Below are 27,973 nucleotides of genomic sequence, written 5' to 3' on the forward strand. Positions count from 1 at the left end.
ATTGTCAGAACTGGTTAACGGTCTAGTTAGCAAACCCATAAGAAACGAGAAGAAGACTCAAGAAATTTGAGGTTAATTCTTGACATTTGGTTATCTAAAAGTTACAAAATAGATATTAATTCAAAGAAATAGTATTTTTCTTGAGTAGTCGACGAATTGTACATTTTATCACATCGGATAAATTGAATTTCAAGGATAAACAAATAAATTCTTCAAAAGAATGTCATCCATATTGGGTCCTGAATGGTAGTTATAGATGGTGTTCTGGTGTTCACCAAATTTTGTCACATTTATTATTCTCTTTTTAGGCATATTTCTTCGGACGGAGTTTCTTTAGTCACTGACAACGGCAACATCAAAGATAAAGACAAGATCTACAAGTCTGCATTGAATGTAACTATATAGTTTAATATTTTTGAGGAGAAAAAACCTTTTGGCACTCAACTTCTTTACCATTAAGTAGAAATTGGGAAACTTCCAAAAAAATGTAGAAAAAAATCAGATGCAGACATACTCAGAACGTTTTTTTCAAATAAAAACTGGAAAAACAACAATGAAAACATTTGCTTTCAAATATATGAACATTGAATTACAGGGAATTAACTTTTCTCATTCAGTTTGTACCTACTACGAACATTCGTATTGGAATCAAAACAGATATCATACTAAGGAATCTCACTCAACATAATAAAAGTATTGATATAAAATGTCACTTATAAATGTTTAGGGAGACTTCTAGAAGTTTCTGGTGAAAACACTTATCTTCAACCCTCCATCAGAGTCTTTTGATTAACTTTGAATAATGAATAACACAATTCTTATGAAAAAATGTAACTGGAGGATACTCAATAGCTCCATCATAATGATGTTTTGTAAAAAACATTCATAAAACTAGTTGATTTACTTCCAAAAACTAGTCACCGTTGACATGGAGTTTTTGCAAGGATTGATTGAATCATAATTCAAAGTTATCCAAAAACGTATTGAAGATGTAGCATTTCTGTGTAAGATTACTATTATCAATCATGAATGTTTAGGATATACATTGATTGGAAAATAATAATTTCTGTGAAATTCAATGTTCATATTTGAAGCTAGTTGTTTCGGATTATTTTTTTCCAGCACATATCTGAAAGAAACTTCTGTGCATGATCTACAAATTTTGATAGAGATTTTTTATTGCTATATTTAATTTGTCTTCCTCTTTTCGGAATCTACTTTCTAGATAATCATGAAGTATAGAGCCAAAAAAGTTTTTTCCAAAAAACTTATTTCTCCTAAAAGTATATATACTTTCAATTTGGCTTATCCCTTTTTCTATTCATTTTTTAGTTTGATCTCAAAGAAATATGCAGTCCCATGTTAACAAATGAACTATCCAAAGACAAAACTTCCAAGATTATTCTCCAGATTCAGAAGATTAGGAATATTTCAGCTCCGAAAGCTAACGAAGAATCTCAAGCAGCTCCCCGAATGTTAAAGCTAACCTTAACAGATGGTGATACATATGTTCAGGCATTAGAAATTGGTCTTATCAATGCCATCAGCCGCAATAAGACACCTCCCGGAACTAAAGTTCTTATTAGCAGTGCTAAAATTACTTCCGGGTGTCTTTTGTTGAACCCCAGCAACTGTACTATATTAGGTGGTAGAGTTCCCCATCTTGTTGAAAAATGGGAGATTGCGAAAAGCGTTCAAAGGAATCATAGATCGAACTGTAAGTAAATATTTCTTATTTAATTTAGTAACAGATTTCATAAGCGTAAAGGCAGGTTTGTAATTTCGGTACATATATTATTATTACAATGTACAGATGGTAAATCAGTTGATGAAATTCATTAGATGTGACTCAATTGATAATTGATCAATAATAATGGTGAAAACATTTCCATTAAACCAGAAAAATCTAATATAGGAATGAAGGTTGTCATCTATCTGGAAATGTTAATTATTCAATGTAAATAAATAAATTCCAAAAAGGAATAAAATCATTACAGCTCTATATAATGAAGAATTTTTAAATTTTGTTGTTATGATATGATAATCATAATATATAATTTTGTTAATAATTGACCAAATCAACTTTCCCATTGGTTTCAAAAAATGCAAGTCACATGCAATTGAGTAACGCAAACTCAAGCCGTTTTCCTCAAACATTAAGAGTCAGATTAATGTGCATTCTTTTATAAATGCCACTCTGTAAATGCAGCAAAGTGTATGTAATGTAAGAGATGGTTATGTTTCATGTCTTGCGGATTTTTCCTTATGGACTACCAATCGGAGCAAGGAATACCTAATTTCAGCACTTGACTATTACAAATTCTATGACAGTTTTTGACTTTATAGTTGGTTAACTTAGTTTTTCAACTACTACTTTCTGTATAATATTTGCTGGAATGTAACAATTTATTTATTATTATCAACATGCATAAAATTTATACAATCTTGAAGGTGACTGACATTCTTCCATTTTGGTTTTCTACTGTGAAACCGGTTTGTAAGTGATCACTCGATTTTCTAGGAGATCTTCCGATTGAATGAACTAAAACCATTCGGAAGAATTTCCTCTGTAAGGAATTTTGCACAAATGTCTGTAGTTGTCTTCCCGCAGATATTTGACAGATTCCACTATGTAGGAACGCTGGGGGAGAATAATATATTTAGAATTTCAATTCAAAATAATATATTTATTTCCTTAGTACTTTCTATAAATTTCTGTAAGTGAAACAATATCGAATTAGTAAATCAGAACTAACTTATTCATAAAAAAAAAAGATAAACCTCTTACAAATATTGACAGTCTGATATGGCAAAATAAGGTGTTGTGGAATTCAAGGTCGTAAAGAATTTGAACAGATTACCTGAAATTCACTTTGGTTATCATATGCTATTTGTTATGATTAGTTTCTATGAACCATAGTTCATTTCATATATAATTAGCCTATTTTAAAAGGTTTCATAATTTTCATTTTATATTTGTTATATTTCTGTGTTTTTAGAACACTTTCGGCTAAGAATTTCAGTGAAATTTTTGTTTTGTGGCAAAATTATTACAAAGCTAGATTTTATTTTACATCTAGGTCCACTATTGTTCCTAATTTACATAAACGATATCAAATATACCTTAGCTCATAGCTCCCTACGCTGACGATACGACTTTTACAAATTCCAAGGTAAACTTTGAATTTTTAAAGGATAGTATGGCCATTACAATGTCCAAAGCATCAGACTGGTTCACTTCAAAATGGCTGCATCTAAATGGTAGCAAAGTTGAATCAATGATTTTCTCCACCTATCATACAGAATCAGTAAAGTTTTTGAGAGTATACCTGGACCCCACACTGCTGTTTGACTGTTATGTAAATTATATAGCCAGTAAAGTTGATGAAAACATTTACCTTCTAAATAATCATAGATCAGTAGTGGACCAGAAAGTTTGTGTGATGACTTTCCAAGCTCTCATTCGATCAGTTTGTACATACGCGATAATAGTATAGGACAGTCACCACATGCATCCGCAGTATTTGGCATTCAGAGAAAAGCAATGCGTGTACTTTCCAACGTGGAGTATCGTGCCGATGTCAGACAAAAATTTACAACATTCCATCAAGATACATATACGAATGCATTGTCAATATGCGTGAAAATATTAATCAATATAAAACTCAAAGCAATATACATAATCACTGCACAAGGAAAAGAGACAATATAAGAATGAATAATCTTAGACTTTCATAAATCAAGGAATGCTTCACTTTTTTATACTCCAGAATTCTACAACAAACTACCTTGCCGGATCAGGGATCTTGAAACAAATGAACTGAAGATTCTATTGAAAAATGATTTAACAAACAAAGCCTTCTATAGCTACTATGAATTCCTTAACAGTATATTTGAAATTAAATGTAACCTTTAGAATGTTGTATTCATTGAATTTGTCTCTGAGAAAATGAATTGAAAACTTTAAATTGTTGATATTGTGAAACCTACGTGCCTACTTCGATATATTATATATTTATAAAATCTAGAAAGGTTAATGCAGTCAAGCTGCTGGAAAATAATTCCATGAAAATAAAAAAAGTGAATAGATAAGTACTTTTTGATCATTCCCATATTGATTTCAATTTAAGAGCCACCGGTAGACAGCTGTTTCAGCCTATTGGGCATCGTCAGTACTGGGCAGGCGGTCCTCGATTGAAGACAAAATGAGAAAAAACCAAGAAAGTACTTGATAAAAATATCTGCGTAAACGCAAGCGAAACATAAGTGGAACCACCTATTGGTGTGACACCCAAGTCAACTTGCCAAGTTTTTATGTCATATATATATATATATATATATATATATATATATATATATATATATATATATATATATATATATATATATATTTCTGTATCTGTATTGACCTGTGTAAAAAACTTAATGTTTATTTTAACACAAATAAAAAAAATATTCTTTTCATATTCAGACTTTCACAATATTGGTGTTTGGTAGAGCTAGTTGCTTTGAATATCATATTAATTTTTTGTTAATATTTCATTATTTGTTATGATTATTACAGCAGGTGATGACGGCCCTCCTCCATGGGTGAATTTTGGAACCAAAATCCAAAACAATAACCAAGAGTCTAACTTTAAATCCTTAGGCAAAAATAAAGATTCAGTTAAAGAAAACTCTGAATTTGAACTTCAGAGGCAAGGTGCGATTGCAGAAGCTACCTCAGGAGCTACTAAGAAGGTGTTCAGTGGTAGAGTAAAACAAAACATACAACCAGCGAAGAGTACGGACAATTTCAAGGATAAAAGAGAACACAGGAGTAAAGCAAAGTTTACGCAAAAAGAAGAGATTTCAGAAAAGCCACAAAGACCTTCCGAAAAAGTATCATTGTTTTCTTTTCTCGAAGATAAGTTGCCAGTTACTGAGACTCAATCTTCTGCCAAAACCAACACACAACCCGAGAGCAACAAATTATGTAATTTACAAAAAGGATATCAAAATCAGGCTCAACAACAGAACAAGGAATTCAATTTCCCTCGTGAAAAACCATTGAACCAGAATAATCGTAACCAATTTGAAAACCCTTACAATAATAGAAACAATACGTTGCATAGAGAGAAATCAAAATCGAGTGAAAATCGTGTATATCCCACATCACAAGCTAAATCAGATAATAATCAGATTTCTCAAAATGTGTACAATGATTTCAACATTCCTGAAAGGTTACAGAGAAAACAAACTGATAAATCCAACAGCTATGGCATTCAAAATAGCTTTGAAAACAGAAATAATAATTCATTTGACAGGTCTCAACCGAAATCTTCCTATCAGTCACAATACTCACAGAAAAAACCAACCAATGACTTTCACCAGAACTCGAACCAAACAAATGCTGTCAGTCATTTTGAAGCTTCTGATAGGTTGGTTCAGAAGCCCAGAGATAATAAAGATTTTAACCACAATCAAAACAATGGTTATAATCAAGACTCGATAAATAGATCGCAGCATAAACAAAATGATAACCGCTATTCATCAACCTCTCGCAATAATTACATAAATAGATATGAAACTTCTGACCATAAACCAAGTGAAAAAAAAACTTCAAATGCAAATAATAAAAAATACAATAAATATCCAACCAATAACAGTTCTAACACAAATTATCTGAACTCTCTAGATAAACCCCAACAAAAAATTGATGATAGCAATACCTCAGAAACTATCAGTATTTCACAAAATGAAATCAATGATGTAGCTAATAGTATAGAGAAGATATCTGTGAACAGTCAGTTTGCCAGTCGTAGTTTGAGGCAATATTTGAACCTGGGCCAGGTGAAAAAAAGTGAAATCGAAGGGAGCAAAGAATTGGTTGATTCAAAATGGAAAGTTGGTGATGACTGCTTAGCTAAATATTGGGAAGATGGACAGGTGAGAAACTTTCGTTTGATTGGTTAGGTTAAGTTTATAATATTACCATCCATTCAGTGTTAGAAGTTCGAATTTTGGGTCCAGTACACTATTAAGTATCTTTTTTTTTTTAGATTCTTGTGTTAGTTGTTTCCTTTTAAATTTCTGATATTATCATACAGTAATGATCTCTTGAAGATAAATAATAATAAGAAAAGGTTAAATAATTTCTGAATAATTACTTTTGTGAAATTGAATTTTTAGATATTTTACAATTGGATGAAACATTCTAATATCCCTTTTTCAGTTTTATGATGCCTCAATTACAGCTATCACTGATAAAACCTTCGCAGTCAAGTTCAAAGGTTATGGAAATATTGAAGAAATTTTAAAGAGTGATTGTCTGCCAGTAGCGCATAGCAGTAAACAAGATTATAGCCATCAAAATAGGCGTTATGATCAGAATACTAGGCAGCATTCGGGTAAGAAAATTGACCGTGAATGTAAAACCATTTCAGTCTTGAATAATTGAATTATTTCCTATAATTTTGATCTATGTTCAAAGTTCATTTAGTCTCTATTACTAGATGTGTCCAGCACCTTTTAGCCAGTCACTGGATTTTTTTCTTCACTTAATAATTGAGCTGTATAATCTGACAGTTGACAGATCTGATCTTGTCTATATACATCCCCTTGCAATTGCAATAAAATATAAAAACTAGCATATTGTTAGAAAAGAATATAATAAAAATCACAATCAACAAAAGAAATATTGCTTTTTAAGATGTGTTGAGTATATATTTCATTAATATTTTTGAAATATCAACATTTGACATTTTACCTAGGCATTTTTGAATTTCTATAAAACCAATCGGAAAGTGAATGTGTCATCCCACTTTGAAGAGGTTTATGATTTGTTTATCTAGAGAACGTTATGTAACATCAGAACAAATGCTTGTGGATGTGATGGGCTGAATGTTAGGTTAATAAAACTGTGTTGTCAGTACATCATACAATATATTACACATTTAATCGATTACTGTATGACTGAAAATATTTTTCATGGAAATGTGGGGCATAGCACTTGTTAAAGTTATACCTAGAAATTCTAGTCCCACTGAATATAAGAACTTGCGAGCAATAAACATTTTACCAACTCGTCCAAAGTATTGGATAGGGCTATCAAAGTGCAGCTTCAAGGTCATCTGAAAAACTTTTCGTTGCTTTCTGCAGTTCAATCTGGATTTCGAAAGGGCTATAGTTGCACAACCGCCCTTTTGCATATCTCTGATTATATTTTCAGAGCTACTAATCAAGGGTTATGCACTGTATTAACTCTTCTGGACTTCAGCCGAGCATTTGATACAATCAATCCGACTGTTATTGAACATCTTACAATTCATTGGGGTCTCTGAGGAAACTCTGACATATTTCAAAAGTTACTTGATAGTAAGAAAACAAAAAGTATGAATATTTAATAACCAATCTCAGTATAAGGATCGTCGGGCTGGTGTGTCCCCCAGGAGCCTTTATTTGTTGACCGTATACATTTCAGGTCTCACAGATTCTTTTGAAAAATGTTCGGCTCATCTTTATGCTGATGACACACAAGTATATTACAGCTTTCCTCTGAAAGACAAAGAAACTGCAACCATTCTCATCAATACATTGATGCTTTCGTTAAATTTATATTCAAACTAAAAAAACACCGTGACTCATGTTTCGACATGAACATCAACATCAATAATGAACCACTGGCATTGGTTAATGAAGCTAACTTAAGATTCGTAAAGTATATCAATGGTCTATTACAACGAGCCTATTCTATTTTGAAAACGATATGTGGATGTCGAAAATCTCTAACACTGTATGTGGAAGATATTCTTTAGTAGACATTGGTGCTGTCATGGTTCAATTTTGGAGATTCTCTTTATGGTCCTTGCTTAATAGGTTAATATCAAAACAAAATTCATGTTTGAGACTAATTTTTGGTATTCGTAGACGTCAGAGGATATCACATAAATTTCAAGACATTGGATGGTTGAATAATAAATTACAAGACAGTTGCACCTCCTGATCAAGAATATTCACAATAAAAGTCCTATTCAGTAAAATGTGGCAAAAAATATAAAAAGTGTTGATTTGTTACTGATGTAATGTTATAATCAAATATCGGATATAGAAAAGTTTTTTATGTTCTCTATCATTCCAAGAAAGATTATACGTTTATGAATAGGGATCAAAAACTAAAAATTTAGCAAACAAGAAATCACAAAGGGTTTAAAAAGACACCTATTGAAGAGATAGTGAAGAGAAATATGACAAAATTTTTGAGTTGTTTACTGAAATAAAAAAATCCATTCCAGTAGGAAGGACAGCTGAAATGACAAGACATTCAGAATAATATAATTTCCATTAAAATCGACATGGAAATAAAATATCAGGCAGATAAAAAAAACTGGAATAATTCTAGAAACAAATTCAAGTTTATTTTTGGCAAGACTAGAAAAATTGTCTCGAGATCCTTTGTAGGTTATCGTCATAATCTAGTAACTGAAAATTACCAAAATTGAAGTATTCTATAATTTCTTCCAATGTTATAACATTTTTCATATCTATTGTTTGTGGTTTGTAATACTTGAGCAACTCATGATCCTTTGACATAACTCACTTTGAAATACTTTTTTCCTTTGGTATTACTGGAAGGCAGGTAGCTTGACCAGTATTCGAGCATGTGTATAAGATTATATTCACGAGATATTTCAGAATTGATTTTTCAACAATAAATTTGACATTATTTGAACATATTCTATGTGATATTTTCCAAGGCTGTGTCATTACCCTATGCTGAAGACCTTTTCATATTGCAGTTTTTCGTGAAAAGGGATGACAGGACAAAAAATCCAATATTATGTCTGGTTTGATCGGTTTTTGGTACACATGGCACAAACTTCCATTTTCTTTCCTTATTATCAAAGTGTCTAAAAATGCTATGGTGTTGTGCTCATCTTCTTTTTCAACTGTTAATTGTATTCTCTCATGAAAACTGTTACTATTATATTGAAATCTTCAATAAAATCAATGTGCGACTATATACAACTTTATTTATGATCATTGCACTTGAAGTATGTAAATGATTTGTTCGTTTTTTCTATTCTATTATATTGAATATTTATTCAAATTATTGTTGTCATTATTACCGTTACTAAACTACTGTACTGATTATTTACTTTAATCCTGTGAATGGGTGAATTCTGTTGGGCAATAAACGATTTATTATTATTTCTTATTATCACTAATCTAGAAAGTATCTGTTAAAATGTTCGGCTATTTCAATATCATTCACAACATATCTCTAGTTTCAAAAATTGTATATATCAGAAACACAACTCTTCAATTATAACATAAAACTAAATTTTATGTAAACAATTTGTTATTTTAGACAATTTAGTTATTTTCTAATTATATTCAGTTGCTCGAAGGAAGAATTTTGTCTTCAACATTTCATTTTCAACATGTTTCCAAGCCACCTTTTCATTTTTTAAATTTTTTTTTTTAGGCTCTATGGAATTCAGAAGAAGCTCACGAAATTATAAATAAGGACTCAAGATAGAAAATTGCCAAGCATAAACATAATGTCAATCTTTGATTAAAATTCATTTCATACTAATTATTTATTTACATTTTCTTAGAAGGTGTGAAATTAATTTTTAATAAACTGATACATTATTCCTAAATAGTTTTTATTTTCATAATAATAAAATGTATAAAATATGAACCTTTCAGTGCAATGGAATATTTAAATCTAGTTCATCTTGAATCAAGACATTCATCTATAACTTTTCATAAACACATTCTCCGGCTATCCAAGTTGAGATAATGTCCAAATTATCATCTAGTAGAATAAAATCTGCATCGGCATCAAAATTTAAAGTTCCTTTTGTCTTTTCTATACCAAGAACTCTAGCAGGATGCAAACTGGCTGCTTCTAAGGCATATTCGGTGCCACAACCTGAAAAGTTACCTGAATTTTAACAAAAGTATTAACTGTCGTGTATGAATAAAAACGTATTACTTCTGAGTGGAAAACAATGTAAACCAACAGTTTAGGTTTTTTTTTTGTGTCAACGGCATCGACTGCTTCGGTCATTAACATCATGTTCTGGGTATGCAATGCTAAGAACTTCCCGAGCCACCTGTGGAATATCATGGTTATTTGCAATCTGCCAGCCATGTAACGGAGAATCATTGCAACTTCAACTACATAAATTCTCTGGAAGAAAATATCTGGTAGAGATTGGGATTGAACTCAAGACCTTTTGATTGTGAGTCGAGCCCAGTACCACTGCGCTAATTCACCGCTAGTTTGGATGTTATTTCACTTCATATTTTCTGAAAATTTTCAGTCCATTTTAAAAATGTTCAGTTTTAATATTAAAACCAATCTTTCTGCTTCAGAATTTGGGAGAAAAAAATGGTTTTGATGTCTTGTTATTTTTTATTCTCCTTTGGGTTGGAAATCTGAAAAGCTACGATATAAGAGCAACTTGAAAATGATTCACTGAACACTTGTTGCGGCTTTGTGAACTGTTTAGTGAAAATCTTACAAAGTGTTACTTGAATATGTTATGGATTTCCATCCAGTATTCAGGTTTGATTAAAAGTTGAATTTATCCAAGTTTTCACAAAATGGATAACATTTCCAAGTGAATTCATTTTAGTCTAATGTCCCCAACAGAGTCAGTACTCAGCAAAAACAATATAAATATTGGTTATTATTCAATGTACTCGTCGCGACGGTGTAAAATTTCACAAAACCAAATGTTTCATTATCAAAAGTTATTTTCATTATGAACAATAACTACCCAATAATAAATTATATATTTACCAGTAGCTTCCATGAAAAATCTAACGCACTGTATCATTGAAGTAATGCTACCACAGAGTGTATCAGTTCCAGCAACATAGGCATTTTGTTCCCTGATTTCGATATCCATTTGTCCTATTTTATATTTTCCTTCTCCAAGACCTAAGGCTGATATTGCATCTGTCACCAACACCAGACCTAAGATAGAATTCGATTATCAAAACTACAGGAAGTGATTTTTGTGTACACCCATGACAACAAAAATTGACCCTGAGAACAATGTTGGCCTCTTCCGTGGAACAAAAATGTCTATTTATAATAAACCATTTTTATTTTACTTAGTTCCTTCTTTTCCTAATCATCTAATGTAATTTCCAGAATGAATATGAAAATAAATTGCCAAGATGGGACAGAGTATAATCAACCAATATTAACTCATCAAATATATATCTCAATCTAAGAATTGTGGCTTAAAACAATTTGTTGCTTCCTAAACATGTCATTGCATCCTGAATTGCATGGAAACATCTGGCATTTTAAAAAAAACATCTAAAGTGTAAACTTTCACAGCCGGAGATAACTGTGTCAAAGCTATTTTCCGGATATTTAGCTGACTTTTCGTCTACCACTGCGGTAGGCATTATCAAAGGCGAAGGGCTCGAGTTGTTATCAATGCAGAAACTATAATGTTGAAATTTGTCTCAGATTTTATATTATCATTGATAGAAGTGGAGTTATTTCTCATGATTGGATTTAATGACTTCGTTTGTGTACATGGGGAATGTTCCTCAATTTGGGTTATTACATCAAATGCAAGTTTGAACAAAATAAAGTTGAGTTTAATTCATGAGTTTTTAAAATTCACTTCAAAAAGTATTCAAATTGAGGTTTCAAATGTTGGGTTTTACTTTTTAAAGGGATTTGTTCCTAATTCACATATTGGCAACAGCACCTTTATCAAGTTGAAATAATTTATACGTACCTAGATATTCTACTTTAAAAAAGGAAAATTATCTTTATAAATCAACAATTAAGGCAAAATATAAATTTATACTTCAATACCACCTCCACAATCCACATAAACAAAAGTTGTTTTGTTATTTTTATAGAGGAAGATATGTTAGGTGCACAAAATGTTATATGTCACAGAATGTCTCGGAACTCGGAACATAAGTAAACAGAACGCCTCTGAAATATGACATCCTTGTTTGTCTCATACAGGTAACATATACATTGTCCTTTATTAGCTATAACCGATGTTGCCAAATGGTGAAATAGAAACGAATCCCTTTAAATGTTGAATGCATTATTTCATTCCTATTTTTTAAGTATTTAAATAATTGTTTAAAGAAAAAGGTTGAAATGATAAGTTAAAAATGAGTTGTTTTATGAAAACTACTTGATTTTCTTCAGGAGGAACATTCCTCTCCAGAGGAATGTTCATTACTTATGTGAGAGTGGGTTTTCACACCAGGTCATTATAAAGACAAAATACTGGAATCAACTGAATGCTGAATATGAATTAGGATTGAAGTTGAGTAAAATTGCTCTCAGAATCAACTCCATTTGTGACAAAAAACAAGCCCACTCATCACATTAACGTACCCGTCGTCAGGCACCAAGACGAGTGAACCAAAACGTCCATTATGACAACGGACATTAGTCATATTAATTGTATTATTTAAGTACCTACTTATGTTATTGTAAGTATTTGGTTTTAAAAATATTTTATTTGTTCTATTACCTAATGCTAAACATATGTATCTATTGCTTTTTTGTATTATTTTTTGATAAAATGCCTATCAATAGTCAGTATTTTTTTAAAGGGGTTCGCTGTGATTATTGAATAAGACTATTTAGAGTAGAAGAAGCATATCTGATCAATGTGATGACCATTCTTACCCTCTGGATGCACCCGGTAGGCAATCCTCAAAGCAGCTGGATGAGTATGTATTCCATCGGAAATTATTCCAAAGTAGATAGTTTTGTCTTTTGGAATGTTATCAGAAGCTAAAAGTCCTACTAAACCAGGGTCCCTGTGATGGAACTGAAAACGTTTGAAAATACCTGCAAATCGTGGTGACTACTTTTTTGAGAGACCAAAAATGTACGAGGATTTAAAAGAAAAAAACTTATAAATCTCTCATACATGATGTTAGTGAATAAGGGCGACAAATAATAATAGTTTGCTATATAACTTTTGCCCTCACATTCTGTGTTTTCCACGATATAGGGTGTTGAAGGTTGTCTTAAAAACTGAGTCTGTTCTGAAACCGATCGATATATTCAATTTGTGACAAAAAATCTCTTGCTTTTTTTCGAATGGGGGCGCCGTTTTTATGCAAAAAATAAAATATATCAACGAGTATTTTTCATTATTTCAATACATTATCAAGAACTCTCTAATACAATGACATTGAAGCTGAACAATAACAGAAAACGAAAATAATGAATAATGCTGTAGCAAAGCTTCAGTAAATGTTCAAATTGGCTCCCCTCACACGTGATACAAGATTTGCTTCATTGATTGTCACATTCACGCAAATATTCCTTGTGTATTTCTTATTGTCGCACAGCCAGCAATAATTGGTCTTCAACACTTTCAACGGAAGTGGAATGGAGTGACGAATGATAAAAAACTCACATGGAGTAATCTGGAGCATTTAAATCTGGTAATCTAGCAGGCCAATGTTCTGTACTTCCTCCAACGATTTGTATATACTGTATGTATGTGATTATGAGCTGGTGCACCATCATGCATGAACCAGAGGAATTTCTTCAAGAAGAATAGGTAACGCTTCCTGTAGGAAATGAAAGTAAGAGTCGCTTTTTATGGACTGATTAAATGATCATGAAGTAACCCAAGCCATACATTTCCTGAAGACTGGTGCGAAAATAATCTTTAAAAATTTCATGTATATTTTCCTCAGCCCAGAGATGATTTTCATGGAAATGTAATATACACTATCTTATTAAATTAGCCTCGTCACATTCACTATGTTGGCAATTTTTCGAGTACTTGTTTCAGGTGACCCAGCAATTAACTCGCGAACTGCTTCTTCTAGTTGCAAAATTCGTACTTCTCAAAGGCGCTCAGTCAGATATTTGTTTCTTAAATGTATCATTTTCGCGCAAACGTAGATGACGACAAGCAAACATTAGGAGTGAGGGGGTATTCTGTCCTGGAAACAGTATCCTAATACCACCGCCACTAGATAAGTTATAAGAGTAATTAAAAATACGTGTTGAGATGTTTTATTTTTTTGCATAAAAACAGAGCCCCATACGAAAAAAAGGCAGGAGAGATTGTCACAAATTGAATGAGGAGTTCAAGAATCGTTCTTTGTGTAAAATATATCAGTGGCATTGAGATCATCACCCATATGCGCGCCAATGATGAACATAAAATTCTCAATTGCATGTCAACAAATGGACCGCTACCAGAGCAATACATAGTCAGTTTTTGAGATAAACTTCAACATCCTGTATCTCGGATAATGAAACATTTGCTGATAAAAGTTAATGTGTTAATTTTAATGTATTAATTTTTTCATGCAGAATCACCCTCTGAAGTTTGCCGCACTTATTCACTAACACCCTGTATAGGACAGACCTGATAAGGATCTACTGAATTTCTTGTTGCGTTTCTACTTACAACTTCGGAACCAAACAATCACAATATGGAAACCTAGATCTTATGACCTGGGTATTAAAAAATAAGATACACGATCCTCCAGTTCTTTGCATTTTAAGGAGGAATTGGCATTATTTTCTTTTTGGAGTTTCAGTTACTCCATTATAAATTTAAAATAACTTTCCATGTCGACAACTGACTTATCTGAGCAAATTTTTCTTTGTTGATTTCCATATACCATTTTACACCATACTGTTGGAAATTAAAAAACTTACTGGCAGCATGGCATTAAATAGGTGGGTTATAAATGTTGCACCTTTTCTTACAGCCTGTTCCCCCTGTGCTAAGTTGGCTGTAGAATGTCCTTGAAAATAAAAATTACTCTGTATATGCAAAACTCACCTAATGATCTTCACAAACTTACCAAGGGATACCACTATGTTTTTCTCACATAATTTCTTTACTACAGAGTCGGAATTCGGAAATTCTGGCGCCAAAGTTATTATTTTGATATTTTCCAAACTGCCATAGAGTTCAAAAAACTGAAACAGTGTCTGAAATAAAAAAGACATGATACCTATAATAAATTGAGTTCGAAATTGTTGTAATAAAACTACACATTTTTTACTGTATGCATACAATGTGTCCAAGATAAGTAGGACCAGCACGAGAAAATTTGACTCCTTTGGACTCGATTTTGACTAACTTTAAACAGATATATTTTTAAACTTTGTCACCTATTAAGAACCGGTGGCAATACAATAGTTTCATAAGTTCATCTCATTATCCTGGTCATGATTGAATAATTTCGTCACACAGTCTCTGTGTAAGAGCAAGTGAGACAACTACACTGTCTGTGTAGTTGTCTGTGTCTATACACACATCGGAAAAGTCTAGGGATATTTTTAAAAATGGCAATAATTTTTTTTTTAGATCGCTTTAGGGAAAAAAAAGTTGACGGGTGATTATTAAACGAATGTAACTTACAACAAAATTTATTAAATGGTCAAAAATACTGAGTGCGCATATAAGCAAAACTAAAAAAAATATGGCTCTTCTTTGGCACCCCGAAAAAAAATCATAATACAAAAAAAATTGGAATCAATACAAAGTATGGCCTCCACGCTGGTTTATTACGGCCCTACATCTATCGTGCATCGACAAAATGAGATTGTCAATGTCTTGTTGAGGTACATTTGCCCATTCAGCGATTAAAAGCTCTCTCAATTGAAACATTGTATGAATGTTCCCCATATGCGGAGTAATTCTTCGTTGAAGCATGTCCCACACATGCTCGATGGGATTCAGGTCCGGTGATTGTGCTGGCCATGGCAATACATCAACTCCTTCGTTGGTGAGCCAGTCAGTCACTAGACGCGCGACATGTGGACGAGTATTATCGTGCATTAGGTGGAAGTTTTCACCAACAGCACCAGCAAACGGACGGACGATAGGTAAAAGAATGGTGTCGAGGTACTGTCAAGATGGGAGGGAGCGATTTGGAAAAACGAGATCGGTTCTGCCGCCGATCATGATTCCGCCCCATAGCATTACTGTACCACCTCTGTATGTGTGGACTTCCTGGACGTGTCTCAAACGTCATTATTTCCAGGTCGTCTCCACAGTCTTACTCGACGAGAATCTGGATGAAATCCAAATCTGGATTCGTCTGTAAACAAAACTGTGGCCCAATATGGCGGAAAGAACAGGTGTCCTGTCAAGTGCTCTCAGAGAAATTGAAAGTTACATATGTAAACATTGCTCTAAAAAAGTTGTTAATAAAATTAAGTGCAAAAAGTGTGAAGAATATTTCCATCCAGCATGTTTCAAGCAGCCTGGGGAACAAAAAAAGGCTGACTGTAAACATGAAACTGACCAACCTAGTGAAGAATTGGCTCATCTATCTGAAGAAGCTTATCTTAAAGAAGAAAATAAATTACTAAGACAAATCATACTAGATAAAGACATAATCATTACCGACAAAGAACAGGTGATAAGTCTGCTACAGGAGAAAATTGCCTTCATGGAAGAAAAACTTGCCATAAATCAAATAAAACATCAAACCCCAGGCTCCACAAAAAGCAGTAGATATGCGGATGATACAAAAACAAACAAGTCACTCAAAAAAAGTGAGTATACAAAACAACACCTTGAAATTGATGATAAGTCTAAAATGGGGGAAAACACCAACATACAGGATGGCACACCTAAAAACAAAACACCCAAAGATAAAATCCCAATATTGGAACTGGGAAAAGAAAAGGAAAATATAAATCCAACATTGGAACTGGAAAACAAACAAAGAAAGATAATGACTAAGATTATTAATTTAAATAATGATGATGGGAACGCAGAGGAAGGCTTTGAAGAGGCTAAAACAAAAACAAAAAAAAATAATATAAAAAAAATAAATAAAATAAATGTTGGCTGTGGTAATGGAGACAGTAATTTTCACGGAAAACAGGATAAACCGAAAAAAATTTGGTTATTTGTGACAAGAGTTCCAGATGATATTGAGGAAGAAAACATTAAAAACTTCATTGAAACAAATTTAAAGCTAGAACAGGACTCGAGTCTACTAGAAGTTGAAGTTAAAAAGCTATCAACATTCAATACAAGACGCAACAATCAATCGTTCATGGTTGGTGCAGATCCTCTTTTAAAAGAAAAACTCTATGATCCGTGTTTCTGGCCGAGATATATAGGATTTGAACGTTTTGACTTCAGAAGGGGCAGACATTTCCTTAGCAATGAAGAAGTGGTGGTAGCAGAAAAAAGGCCATTGTCTTTTTTAGATCGCATACCAAAATAGTGGACACAAAATACTATATCCTTCTTTCAAACATTAGTGGACTAACACAATATAAAATTGACAAACTAATATCGGACTATTGCAATATGGACCTGAAATTTATCTGCATAACTGAGACCTGGTTGACAAACAGCGACATTTTGAGTTTTAACTTTCCTTATTATCAGCTGGTAAATGTATTTGGTAGATCCAGATACAATCGAGGTGGAGTTGCCATTTGGGCCAAAAATGATATTAATGTAGAGTCACTTTTTTTTCAAGAGTATTGCATTGAAAAAGATATTGAAATTTGTGGTTTGAAATGGATCAGGAAAACACAAATATTCATAATTATTTCTTGTTATAGGTCACCTAAAGGCCACTTTGATACATTTTTTGAAAACCTCATAATGATTATGGAAACTGTATGTAAGAACAGGAGTTGCGTATTTTTGTGTGGTGACTTCAATATAAATTCTATGACGACACATCAGTCTCTAAAATTTACTCATCTTTTAGAATCATATGGGTTACTCCCAACCAATCACACTCCCACACGTGTCACTTCCACCTGTGAAAGTATACTAGATCAAATATATACAAATGTTGAATACTGTGAGGGTAAGGTTGATATTAATACAGAATCAGACCATGATAATTTTCTACTTGCAGTACCTTCAGATAATGAACCTTCTGTTAATACAACAATTTATGCTAGGGAAACGAGTGAGGTAAATATTAATAATTTTATAACCTTATTAAAGAAGGAAAACTGGGAAGAGGTTTACTTGGTAAACAATACTGATTCAAAATTTAACGCCTTTCTTGACACATTGATTTACAACTTTGAAGCCACGTGTCCTATTAAAAACAAAAAAATTAAAAAAACCACTGGAAATGAATGGGTAACAAATGAAATAAAAAAATCATCTAAAGATTTAAAACAATTACATTACCTAAGAAAACAATTTCCAATACTTGATCTTGAGTATAAATTTGCCAAAAAACAACATAAAAACCTCTTGTTAAGTACGAAAAGTCAATTTTACATCAATAAAATTCAAAATTCATCAAACAAAAGTAAGTCTACTTGGCAGATTATAAATGAGCTCAATGGAAAAAATAAACCCCAAAAACACATCGCAATAAAATTACATAATGAAATTATTGAAGAACCATCAATTTTATCAAATATATTTAATGATTATTTTGTAAACATACCTAAGGAAACAATAGGAAATATACAACACCTAAATCATCGAATTAAATATCCACAAAATAATTTTCAAACAGAGAGTATGTTTGTTCAATATGTTTCTGAGATAGATGTTCTCAATGTTATAAAATATAAAATTAAAAATAAGCCCTCCTGTGGTTATGATGGAATTTCAGCTGTAATATTAAAAAAAATTGCAGAATACATAGTTAAACCTCTAACTCATGTGATTAATAAGTCTCTTGAGGACGGGATATTCCCAACAAAATTGAAAACTTCATTAGTGTCTCCTATTTTAAAGAAAGGTAATCCATCTGACATATCTAATTATAGACCAATCACTATTCCATCAGTAATATCAAAAGTAATTGAATATGTGGTTCTAAATCAACTGGTATCGTTTTTAGAGAGGAACAAAGTTATTATGGATAATCATCATGGTTTTCGTAGCCAATACTCTACTACAACAGCAATTATCTCTTTCTATGAGAAAGTATTAATAGCTACTGAGAAGGGTGAAAATCCAACAGGAATATTTTGTGATTTAAGTCGAGCTTTTGATTGTGTTCAACACGAAACTCTGCTTGATAAGTTATATAAATTTGGTATAAGAGGTAAAATTCATGACTGGTTTAGCTCGTATCTGAAAGGACGGAAACAAATTGTAAAAATCTCTCATTGTGGTAAAACATCTCGGTCATCTCCTCAAAGAAATGACATTGGGGTACCTCAAGGCTCCATTCTGGGGCCAATACTATTCGTCTTATATATTAATGAGCTACCTCTGATCTTAACTGATGCATTCACTACATTGTATGCAGATGACTCAACGCTACTTTTTACAGGAGAGAACTCTGAAATTCTGAAAACAAAAATTAACACCACAATGCTCAACTTTTCAGTCTGGTCTTCTGATATGTCTCTTCTTTTTAATACAAACAAAACAAATTGTGTAACTTTTCATACTCATCAAAACAAAAACGTACTGCCATTAAATATCAACATTAATAACACATGCATTTATAGTACTGAAAGTGTTAAATTTCTTGGAATTTTTTTGGACGAAGACTTATCATTTCGAACTCACTGTCTACAGCTTTCTAAGACACTGAACTCAAAATGTTACCAAATCAGAAATCTTAGATATACATTGAACTTGAATCATCTCCGTTCATTCTATTTTGCAGAAGTTCAATCAAGAATAAACTATGGTATTGCAGTCTGGGGTGGATCAGCATATGCACAAAATGTTTTTCTGGCTCAAAAGCGCATTGTTAGATGTATTGCTAGAGTCTCATTTAACCATAGTTGTCGTGACCTTTTCAAAAACATGAGGATTTTAACAGTTAGTGGTATTTTCATTTTAGAACTTTTGAAGAATATACACAAAGCTCGTGACGACCATATGCGTGTAGATGAACTACACAATTATGATACTAGACAGAAAGGCAAATATTGCGTTCCCTTCAGACGCTTAAATATTAGCTTAAATTCACCTACTGTACTTGGCTTAAGACTCTATAATCGACTTCCACAAAGATATAGATCCTTTTCAAACCGGAAATTTCTTATTGAAGTGAAAAAGATACTAATTGATCTGTGTCCCTACTCTCTAGAAGATTATTATGAATTAATTTTTTAAAGAACAACCTGTAAACATGTATTATTTCACTATCCTATGTTAATTGTATTTTGTCTGCAATTCTTGTTATGCATGTACATAATTTATTTTATTTTATCATTTTACTCACTGTACTTTGTTGTATGTCTATATGTTTTTTGACTTGTCCTATAGCTGTATTTGCTCGAATGGATAAATAAAGAATTGAATTGAATTGAATCATTTGCATCCCAGTTTTGATGTTCTTGACACCACTCTAATCTTCTACCGCGATTGCCTCTCGACAAAGGTGGACATCTAAGTGGCCTTCTGTTGTGGAGATCTGCTTCATGCAGTCGATTTCTGACAGTATCACGACCAATGGTTACCTGGTGCGTCTGCTGCAACACGTTAACCAACTCAGGTGCTGTGATTGTCGGTTGTCTTCTTGCGGTTAAGACCAAAAATCGGTCATGAACTGCAGTTGTAGCGCGTCCTCGCCCTGGATGTTGTTCGGCTGGACTGCCAGTTTCACGGAAACGCCGCCACAATCGACTGATAACACTTTGGGAGACCCCCAAACAAAGAGCTACATCATTTTGTCGCATGCCACCTTGAAGAAGCCCTACAGCTCTATTCATCTCAGCCAATGGTAAGTGATCGCGTTCCATGTTAAAGCACAATATTTCCAGTTTAATTGCTGAGCAAGAACTGCATAGAATGTACAAACTCGACACTTTCAGATTATTCATTTTAGCCGAAAACCTACAGTTTGTAAAAAACTTGATAAAAGATTAGTTACCGTTTTTGCAGGCTTTGTTCAACCCATAGACATCTACAGGGTGGTCGAGTGTACCAATTTAATCGAAATGAAACGACCTCGTGCATTTATTTTTATGATATTTAGTATGTTATAAAAATATCCCTAAACAAATGGGCTAGCAAGCCAAACTAAAAGTTGAAATTAAAAAATAATTCGAAACTAATTCAAGATGGTGTTCAACATCGATAATGAGTCTTATGGCTTGATATAAATAATGACTTTTAATAAGTCTGAAATCAGAATAAATATATTTACAGAAAAATTAGTTTTGTTGTGAAAAGGCGTGGGGTGCTAAATATACATTTGCCAGATTGAGCCATAATAAAAATATAATTTAACACTTTCAACGTCAGGGCGGTCATTAGAGACTGCTTGAGGACATTTCCTCTAGTGCCAGAGCGGTCACCTGTGACCGACGGTAGTAACTTGATTTGGAGAGCTATACAGACGACAGCTTTAACACGCATTTAGCTATATAGGCATGACCGCCATGGCATTGCTGACCATTTCTCTCCAATGAATTGTTTGATTCCTATTGCTCCTCCAAAAATTACCCGCTTCAAAGTTGATAATGGTTTTTTCTCAATACTAAATATAATAAGTATACAAAACTCAAGTATTCTTTATTGAAATAAGTACAAATAAATAGCGAAAACGAGTATACATTTCTACACTAAGAGTAATGAACAAATACAAATTTTGGAAGAAGAAAAAAAGGAATTATTTGTGACTAGTGGTAAAACATTCCAAACAATAATGGGGTTCATTTTCACAATTTGCGCAGTAAGTGGTAACCTTTTTTACTTAATTTTTTTCAAGATTAAATTTCACTTTTTTATTATAACATCCCCTGCAATATATTCTTGTTTTCACCGCCGGTCCATCTCTTTTTGCAAAAGTGTGGGTGTAATTTTTTGTCGTTTTGCTGATGTAGTTGCACATTGTTGATTATCATTCTCTTCAAAATTCTCGGTAGGTTCGAGTAAACTTGTTATTATTTTCTGTCGAAATCAGTAATATTTCTGTATAATATGTGTGCATTGACAACAGCTGTACCTAACAGTATTTCCACTGCAATTTTCCTGTACCATTTTTATTGTCTTAAGTAACGCTGTATTATAACTCGCCATTTGATCTGATATGTCGATAGAAAACTTTCCTGAATTATACTCCATAATGGCTGCAGGTTTTTCTATTGATATAACTCGCCATTTGATCTGATCTGAGTAACTTCAACGGTTTCATCGCCATGTTTAGTTGATAGAAAAAGGACATCTCGTTTGTTTCGCCACTTTCCGCCCCTATTATTTTCTTTTACAATAATTTCCCCTACCTTCAACTTTTTTGATGTTACACTCTTTGGATTACCTCTACGGTTAGCCCTAAGTGTTCCCACTAAATGTGTATTATTGTCTAGAAGTTGATTTGCTAATTCTAAACTAGTGTACCAATTGTCTGTTATCATTGTCCTTCCTGTGTTCAAGAGTTTTTCTGAAAGTTCCATTACAATCTTTGTCGGCACTGACGTAGTAGGATTTTGTTCTTTTCCTGCATATAGTTTCATGTTCCATGTATAACCATTATCGCAGCAAAGTTTAAACATTTTTAAACCATATTTGTGGGTCTTGTTTGGGATATACTGCTTTATAAGTAAACGTCCACGAAACGGAATGAGACTTTCATCAATGCATACTACTTTGCCAGGTACATATATTTCTTGACATATTTCTTATAAACTCTGTTACAATCAGGACATTGCTGATTGTCACTGAAATGCCAAAATGTTAAAAGTAATTGGAACCTATTTCTGGTCATAATCTCTGAAACGACGGAGTTTTTGAAAAGACGCTTTTGACTCCAATAATCTTTGACGCTTTGGCATTTTCACCAATCCCATGTATCCAAGGGGTCCACGGAACTGTCTCATTTCATTTTTATTTGTAGGAGTCCAGTTATGTAATCTTGAAGCCTGTGATATATCGTCCGCTGAAGTAAGTTCTTGGGTAGCGTAGAGGTTAGTTTGTTCCACCATCATTTCCAGAATCTCGTTATCTATAAACAGCGAATAAAATTCGGAGATTTCAGCATGCACCAAAACTGCTGCGTATTCCGGTTTGATACCAGACTGTTCATTATAGGGAAAAACTCACTATCACTTGAATTCTGTGTATCAGAATTATTATCTTGCACATTTACTGTTTGACTAACAAATACCTCATCTTTGTTTTGCGTGAGATTATGGGTGGTGTTTCCGCCATCTTCACCTACCAAAACGTTTTCAGTTTCGTCTAGTTGATTATCATCTGGTGATAGGCTATCATCACTACGGCTAACAGTATACGTAGGATCTTGAAGTGAATCTGACGTTTCGTATGGGTCTGAGTCAGTTTCACTGAACTCTATAATAATAAATTTCAATAAACACATATTCACATAAATGTCGTATCCTTAACCTTCATCAGAAAACTGATTCCTATTTTTTAGGGCCAGTTCAACCAAGCGCCGTGATCATTCACAAATTTTTTAAAATTTGCGAAGTAAAAATGACAAGCACAACCGTCTTTCTCGAGCTCGTAACACCGAATGAAGGCGTTGGTAAACAAGTCTCGACATGAGTTAGTAACCGCTTCGATGACCGCTACCTAATGAGTAGGCATTCATGACCCGTGGTGCCAAAGCGGTCACTAGTGACCGATACCTTTTTTTTGTGTAAAAATACTGCCTACGAAAAAAAAACTTCACCAGGACACATTGACCCCTACATTCAATATAAAAATGTAAAAAACCGGAACTGGGCCGGTGAGACATTTTTGCGAAACCACCCTGGCACTGAAAGTGTTAAAGCATCCCAGGCTTTTTTACAACAAAATAAGTTTTTTTTGTAAATAGATTTATTCTGATTTCAGACTTATTAAAAGTCATTAGTTACATCAAGCCATAGGACTTATTGTCTATGTTGAACACAATCTTAAATTAGTTTCGAATTATTTTTTATTTTTTAGTTTGTGTTGCTATCAAAGCGTGTTTTTTTAGTTTTTCAAACTGAATTTCATTATGGTATTCTCTACAAAAAAAATTTAATAGATATTTATGCAAAGCTAACTACAGGGATCCATGCCGCCCATTATTTGTGAAGCAACAAATTCTAACCTTAGTATTTCTTTTTATTTTGGAAACAGTGTGTCTTATCTACAAAAAATATAAAAATCAATACCACCTATAATACACGTCAGTTTTACTTCATTTCCCTTCCAACACCTACTCTAGCCCTTACACAAAATTCTATTATTTTAATAGCAAGAAGTTATTTAATCACCTTCCCATTAATTTAAGACGAATATATAATGAAAAGAAATTCAGAAAGAAAGTAAAAGAATTCCTTGTTGGGAGACCCTATTATAGTGTGGACGAATTCTACCAAGGCTTCTACCAAGTAATTGGCATGTAGTTTTGTGTAAACAATGTTAATTACATTTATTCAATATTCATATATTCATGTACTTATATTTGTATCTGTTCAGCTGGGCTATATATTGTTCTGTCCGTATATGCTGCTCTTGTCTCTATGCATTATTTTATAGCTTATATTTGTTTTCAATGTCCCATATACAAGTTTCACTTTACTAGAATTTGCCATTAAGATGTTCAGATCTTGGGTAATAAAGCATTGATTTGATTTGTAAATCTTTTTTCAATATATTCAAGAAACACTTCATTGTGGGAATTTCACAATTTCAATTTTCATTTGGATAAACTCTAAAATGGGCAACCGTTTCCTGATTTAATTGACATTATATCTCTGTAGGTTTCAGATTTTAGGCACAGAGTATAAATAAAAATATTCGGAATATTTATCCATTCAGAATTTTTTGATGTCTTTCTAAAGTTTCAGTAGGTGTAAAACATGAAAAGTGTTTATGACACTGAAATATTTATGACTATCCAAAGTTTTTCGTTAATGAACGCGAATAACATAGATACAGATAGTGAAAAACCACCTACCCTACCAGAGTAAAAACAGTTCGAAATTTTCTTCTCTGGAACCTGCTACCGGAAAAATATAAAACATCATTTGCTTTGACATACAGCTGCCGGATTGAGTCATGGCCGGTGAGAAGTCCCTCCCTCAAGATGTCCAGTAGATGTGTACATGCAATTTACTTTTAAAACTTCATCACTAACTGAATATGGTCCTGAATTTGGATGTTTACTGCTCGAATAAATTAACAGACTAATAACAGATTTCTACACATCTACTGCACATCTTGAGGGAGGAGCTTCTCACCGGGCATGACTCAGTCTGGCAGCTGTATGTATCTTTCAAAAAAACTCAATTGAAAATAATTGAAATGACCAAAATTCAAATCCGGCTCTTATGATCGCTTAACGGGATCATTTATCAACTAATCTATCAGTCATCACCAAGAAAAATATCAGTCAAATCACATCTCTAAATTAGTATTTCGTGGTATTAGTGTTAAGGGGATGAAATTTGTTAACTGTAATTAACTTAATGCATCTGAAGATTAATGAGAATCACTGATATATCGGAGTATCAGGATATTGTTACATAAATCTTATTGCATTGCAAACAGCGGTCTGGTGTTTAATAATAAATGCATTATGTTTGAGATCTAGTTTGCAAGTAGGTTCCATTCTTTTTTTGGACAATTCAAATTTTTTATACATTAATGAAGAAGTAGAAAGCCAGAAAGGTTTTCCTCTCCGTTATTTACTGAGCATTACTCATTTTTGTTTACTTCAGTGAAACATATCTTGTTCTTATTTGATTGGATATTATCTATGTTCTATCTATAATTTTTTTTCTGATAATAAAGTGAATTTCTTCATTCTCTCTTTACAAAAGATAAATTTTCGATTGTGTTTGGAATAAATTGCCAGAACAAACTATATTAAGTATTTATACTTCAAACAAACAATTTATGCATATACCTATTGCTTTTATAAGATCAGAAAAAAAATTATATTTATCATTTTATAGTAACAATTCTCAATATAACTGGAGTTCTATCCCAACACCGAAGATTAAACTAAGAAGTTTAATCTTCCTCTTGAAGATGATCACTTGGTGATTGAAACATGTGTCGAGGTATTAAAAATAACTAAGAGTTAGTTCAATCTTCCTCTTGAAGATGATCACTTGGTGATTGAAACACGTGTCGAGGTATTAAAAATAACTAAGAATTAGTTTAATTTTTAGTTTTAGTTAGTTTCAGATTATAACAGCACATATCTGTAATAATTACTCTGGCTCTGCCTGACTAAAAAATGGTACCTACCCCATCATGCTCGACAATGTAGTTCACAGGATGTGCTCCTTTTTTCTCTTTACTTATGAAAGGCCCCTCGGCATGGACTCCCAATATTGTAGCACCGTTCTTGTCACCTTTCCTTTGTTTGATGCGTTTTAGAATTTTGTGATAAACTTCTTTGGGCGAAGTTACCACAGTTGGACAGAAAGATGTAATTCCATGACTCAACAAATTTTTTGCCACAACATTTATTCCTTGTTCAGTGTGCTCATGGTGGGAGAAATCAAATCCAAAACCTCCTGTGGAACGAAATTACCATCAAAGTACTTCTCGCAAACTTGGTAAATATGATGCTATGAGAAAGTTTAAGCTCATCATCAAAGAAAACACTGACTTCTTTCATCTTACCTATATGCAGTGTTGAAATGTAAAGATACGGATGGGAAATGGGTAATGAAATTTATTACTAGATAATTTCATTTTGGACTAATTGAACTTCTATAAAGCAGCTTTATCAAGAATCGACATGGAACAGAAAAAAAATGTATTCATCCCTGAAGATTTACAAGTAAAACAATAAGGATCGTAAATACCCATATAGAAAATTAGTGGACTAGTCACAAACTTCAAATACTCAACTTAGAAATTAGGATGAACATCCATGAATCCAAAAATATTGAAAAGTCACTTTTTGTTGTGCTGGTGTGGAAGAAGTAAAATTCTATTTCACCTCAATAAATTACTGCATAAATTCGAAGTTTTTTCATAAGTTTGTAACAGACTAATATCCAAAAAACACACTACATTGAATGTTTTAAAAGTCAATAAACAACATTGATATATTTCATGTTTTGAAACTTCTTTGACATCTGTCGAGGAAGTCTGGGAATAAAACGAATCGAAGAAAGAAAAACTGAAACTCATATTTGTTTTTTTCAATTCTTAAGATGAAGAAGGCAGATTTTGGCCTCTGAAACTGTAAGATAAGTATCTATCTAATTTTCTTAGCTCATTTTTTGAAAGGCAAAATTTTCAAATACGATGAATTACTAATAAATATCACATTTTCCTTTGTAAAACATACACTGAATTTACGTTGTTAACTTATCTGGGTGAAAAAGAAGTTTGCCCTTTCTACATTTATATAAAGTTCCCCATTACAATTTTTTGCAGATTATGGAAGGTGAAAAATTCACAAAAAGTTCAATGAAAACTTCATTGTAACATTCAATAACCTCTCATAAGGAAATCTTGAGCTATTCCTTCAATGTTTTTTGTTTCTTTAGTCGACTGCCTTCTGCATAGAACTTTGAAATGAACTTCTACAAAAAATCTTTTTTTTTTGTATAACAAAATTTTTCTGTTGATTCATTGAGTTCAATCTAATAATTTATTAAACTTTTCTTTGATAAATTCACTGGCAATCCTTGGAATAGACACTACTCAAATGTTTTCCCTGATCACAGTAATTATTAACTTGATAAACGTTGTTTTGGAAAGTTTCTCTAAAATCAGACTTACCATTTATTTGTAACTCAATAAATCCTGGAGCAATAAGATTTCCTTTGCAATCAACAACTACATCTGCTTGAACTTTCTCATCAAAGAATATCTTTTCTGGGTCGACAATTTTCCCATTTCTAACCCATATGTCTTCAGGAGAAATTTTATGATTTCTTAAAATTTTGCAGTTCACAAATTGTGTCAATCTTTCGGACATTTTTTACTTGAATCTATAAAATTCATCAACTCTGTTTCAACATATCAGAAAGTAAAAAAAATATAAAATAAAAAACATTCATGAAAATATATTCGCAACTAGAACATCAGCCGGTCACAATCAGAACAATCAAAATGTACTC

The 27,973-nt window shown here is 32.7% G+C and overlaps 2 protein-coding genes across 4 annotated transcripts; one reads left to right on the forward strand and one right to left on the reverse strand.

Annotated features, from left to right (window-relative positions):
• Positions 1-44: 44 nt before the first annotated feature.
• On the forward strand, positions 45-9,644 carry LOC111518310 (Tudor domain containing 3). The gene is made up of 6 exons (XM_023174730.2): positions 45-246; positions 309-393; positions 1,333-1,717; positions 4,565-5,928; positions 6,215-6,389; positions 9,467-9,644. Exons 1-6 carry the CDS (start codon positions 221-223, stop codon positions 9,505-9,507), a joined length of 2,076 nt encoding a protein of 691 aa, XP_023030498.2. The 5' UTR covers positions 45-220; the 3' UTR covers positions 9,508-9,644.
• On the reverse strand, positions 9,634-27,973 carry LOC111518319 (N-acetylglucosamine-6-phosphate deacetylase). Of its 3 annotated transcripts, XR_002721646.2 has the most exons (8): positions 27,633-27,973; positions 26,139-26,410; positions 14,833-14,962; positions 14,684-14,772; positions 12,677-12,821; positions 10,796-10,972; positions 9,983-10,180; positions 9,792-9,931 (listed from the first exon to the last, which is right to left on the reverse strand). XR_002721646.2 is itself a non-coding variant. In XM_023174741.2 (7 exons), the coding sequence occupies exons 1-7, from the start codon at positions 27,829-27,831 to the stop codon at positions 9,741-9,743; spliced, it is 1,191 nt and encodes a 396-aa protein (XP_023030509.2). In that variant the 5' UTR covers positions 27,832-27,972; the 3' UTR covers positions 9,634-9,740. The 3 variants fall into 3 exon arrangements, 2 of the variants coding, with proteins under 2 accessions (XP_023030509.2, XP_074025843.1); XM_023174741.2 differs by lacking the exon at positions 9,983-10,180 and having other exon boundaries at positions 9,634-9,919; positions 27,633-27,972; XM_074169742.1 differs by lacking the exons at positions 9,792-9,931; positions 9,983-10,180 and adding an exon at positions 10,271-10,299.

This window comes from Leptinotarsa decemlineata, unplaced genomic scaffold (genome assembly GCF_025532065.1).
Source record: "Leptinotarsa decemlineata unplaced genomic scaffold, Ldec_3_MD MMD2_P_RNA_scaffold_6, whole genome shotgun sequence".
Lineage (NCBI taxonomy): Eukaryota > Metazoa > Arthropoda > Insecta > Coleoptera > Chrysomelidae > Leptinotarsa > Leptinotarsa decemlineata.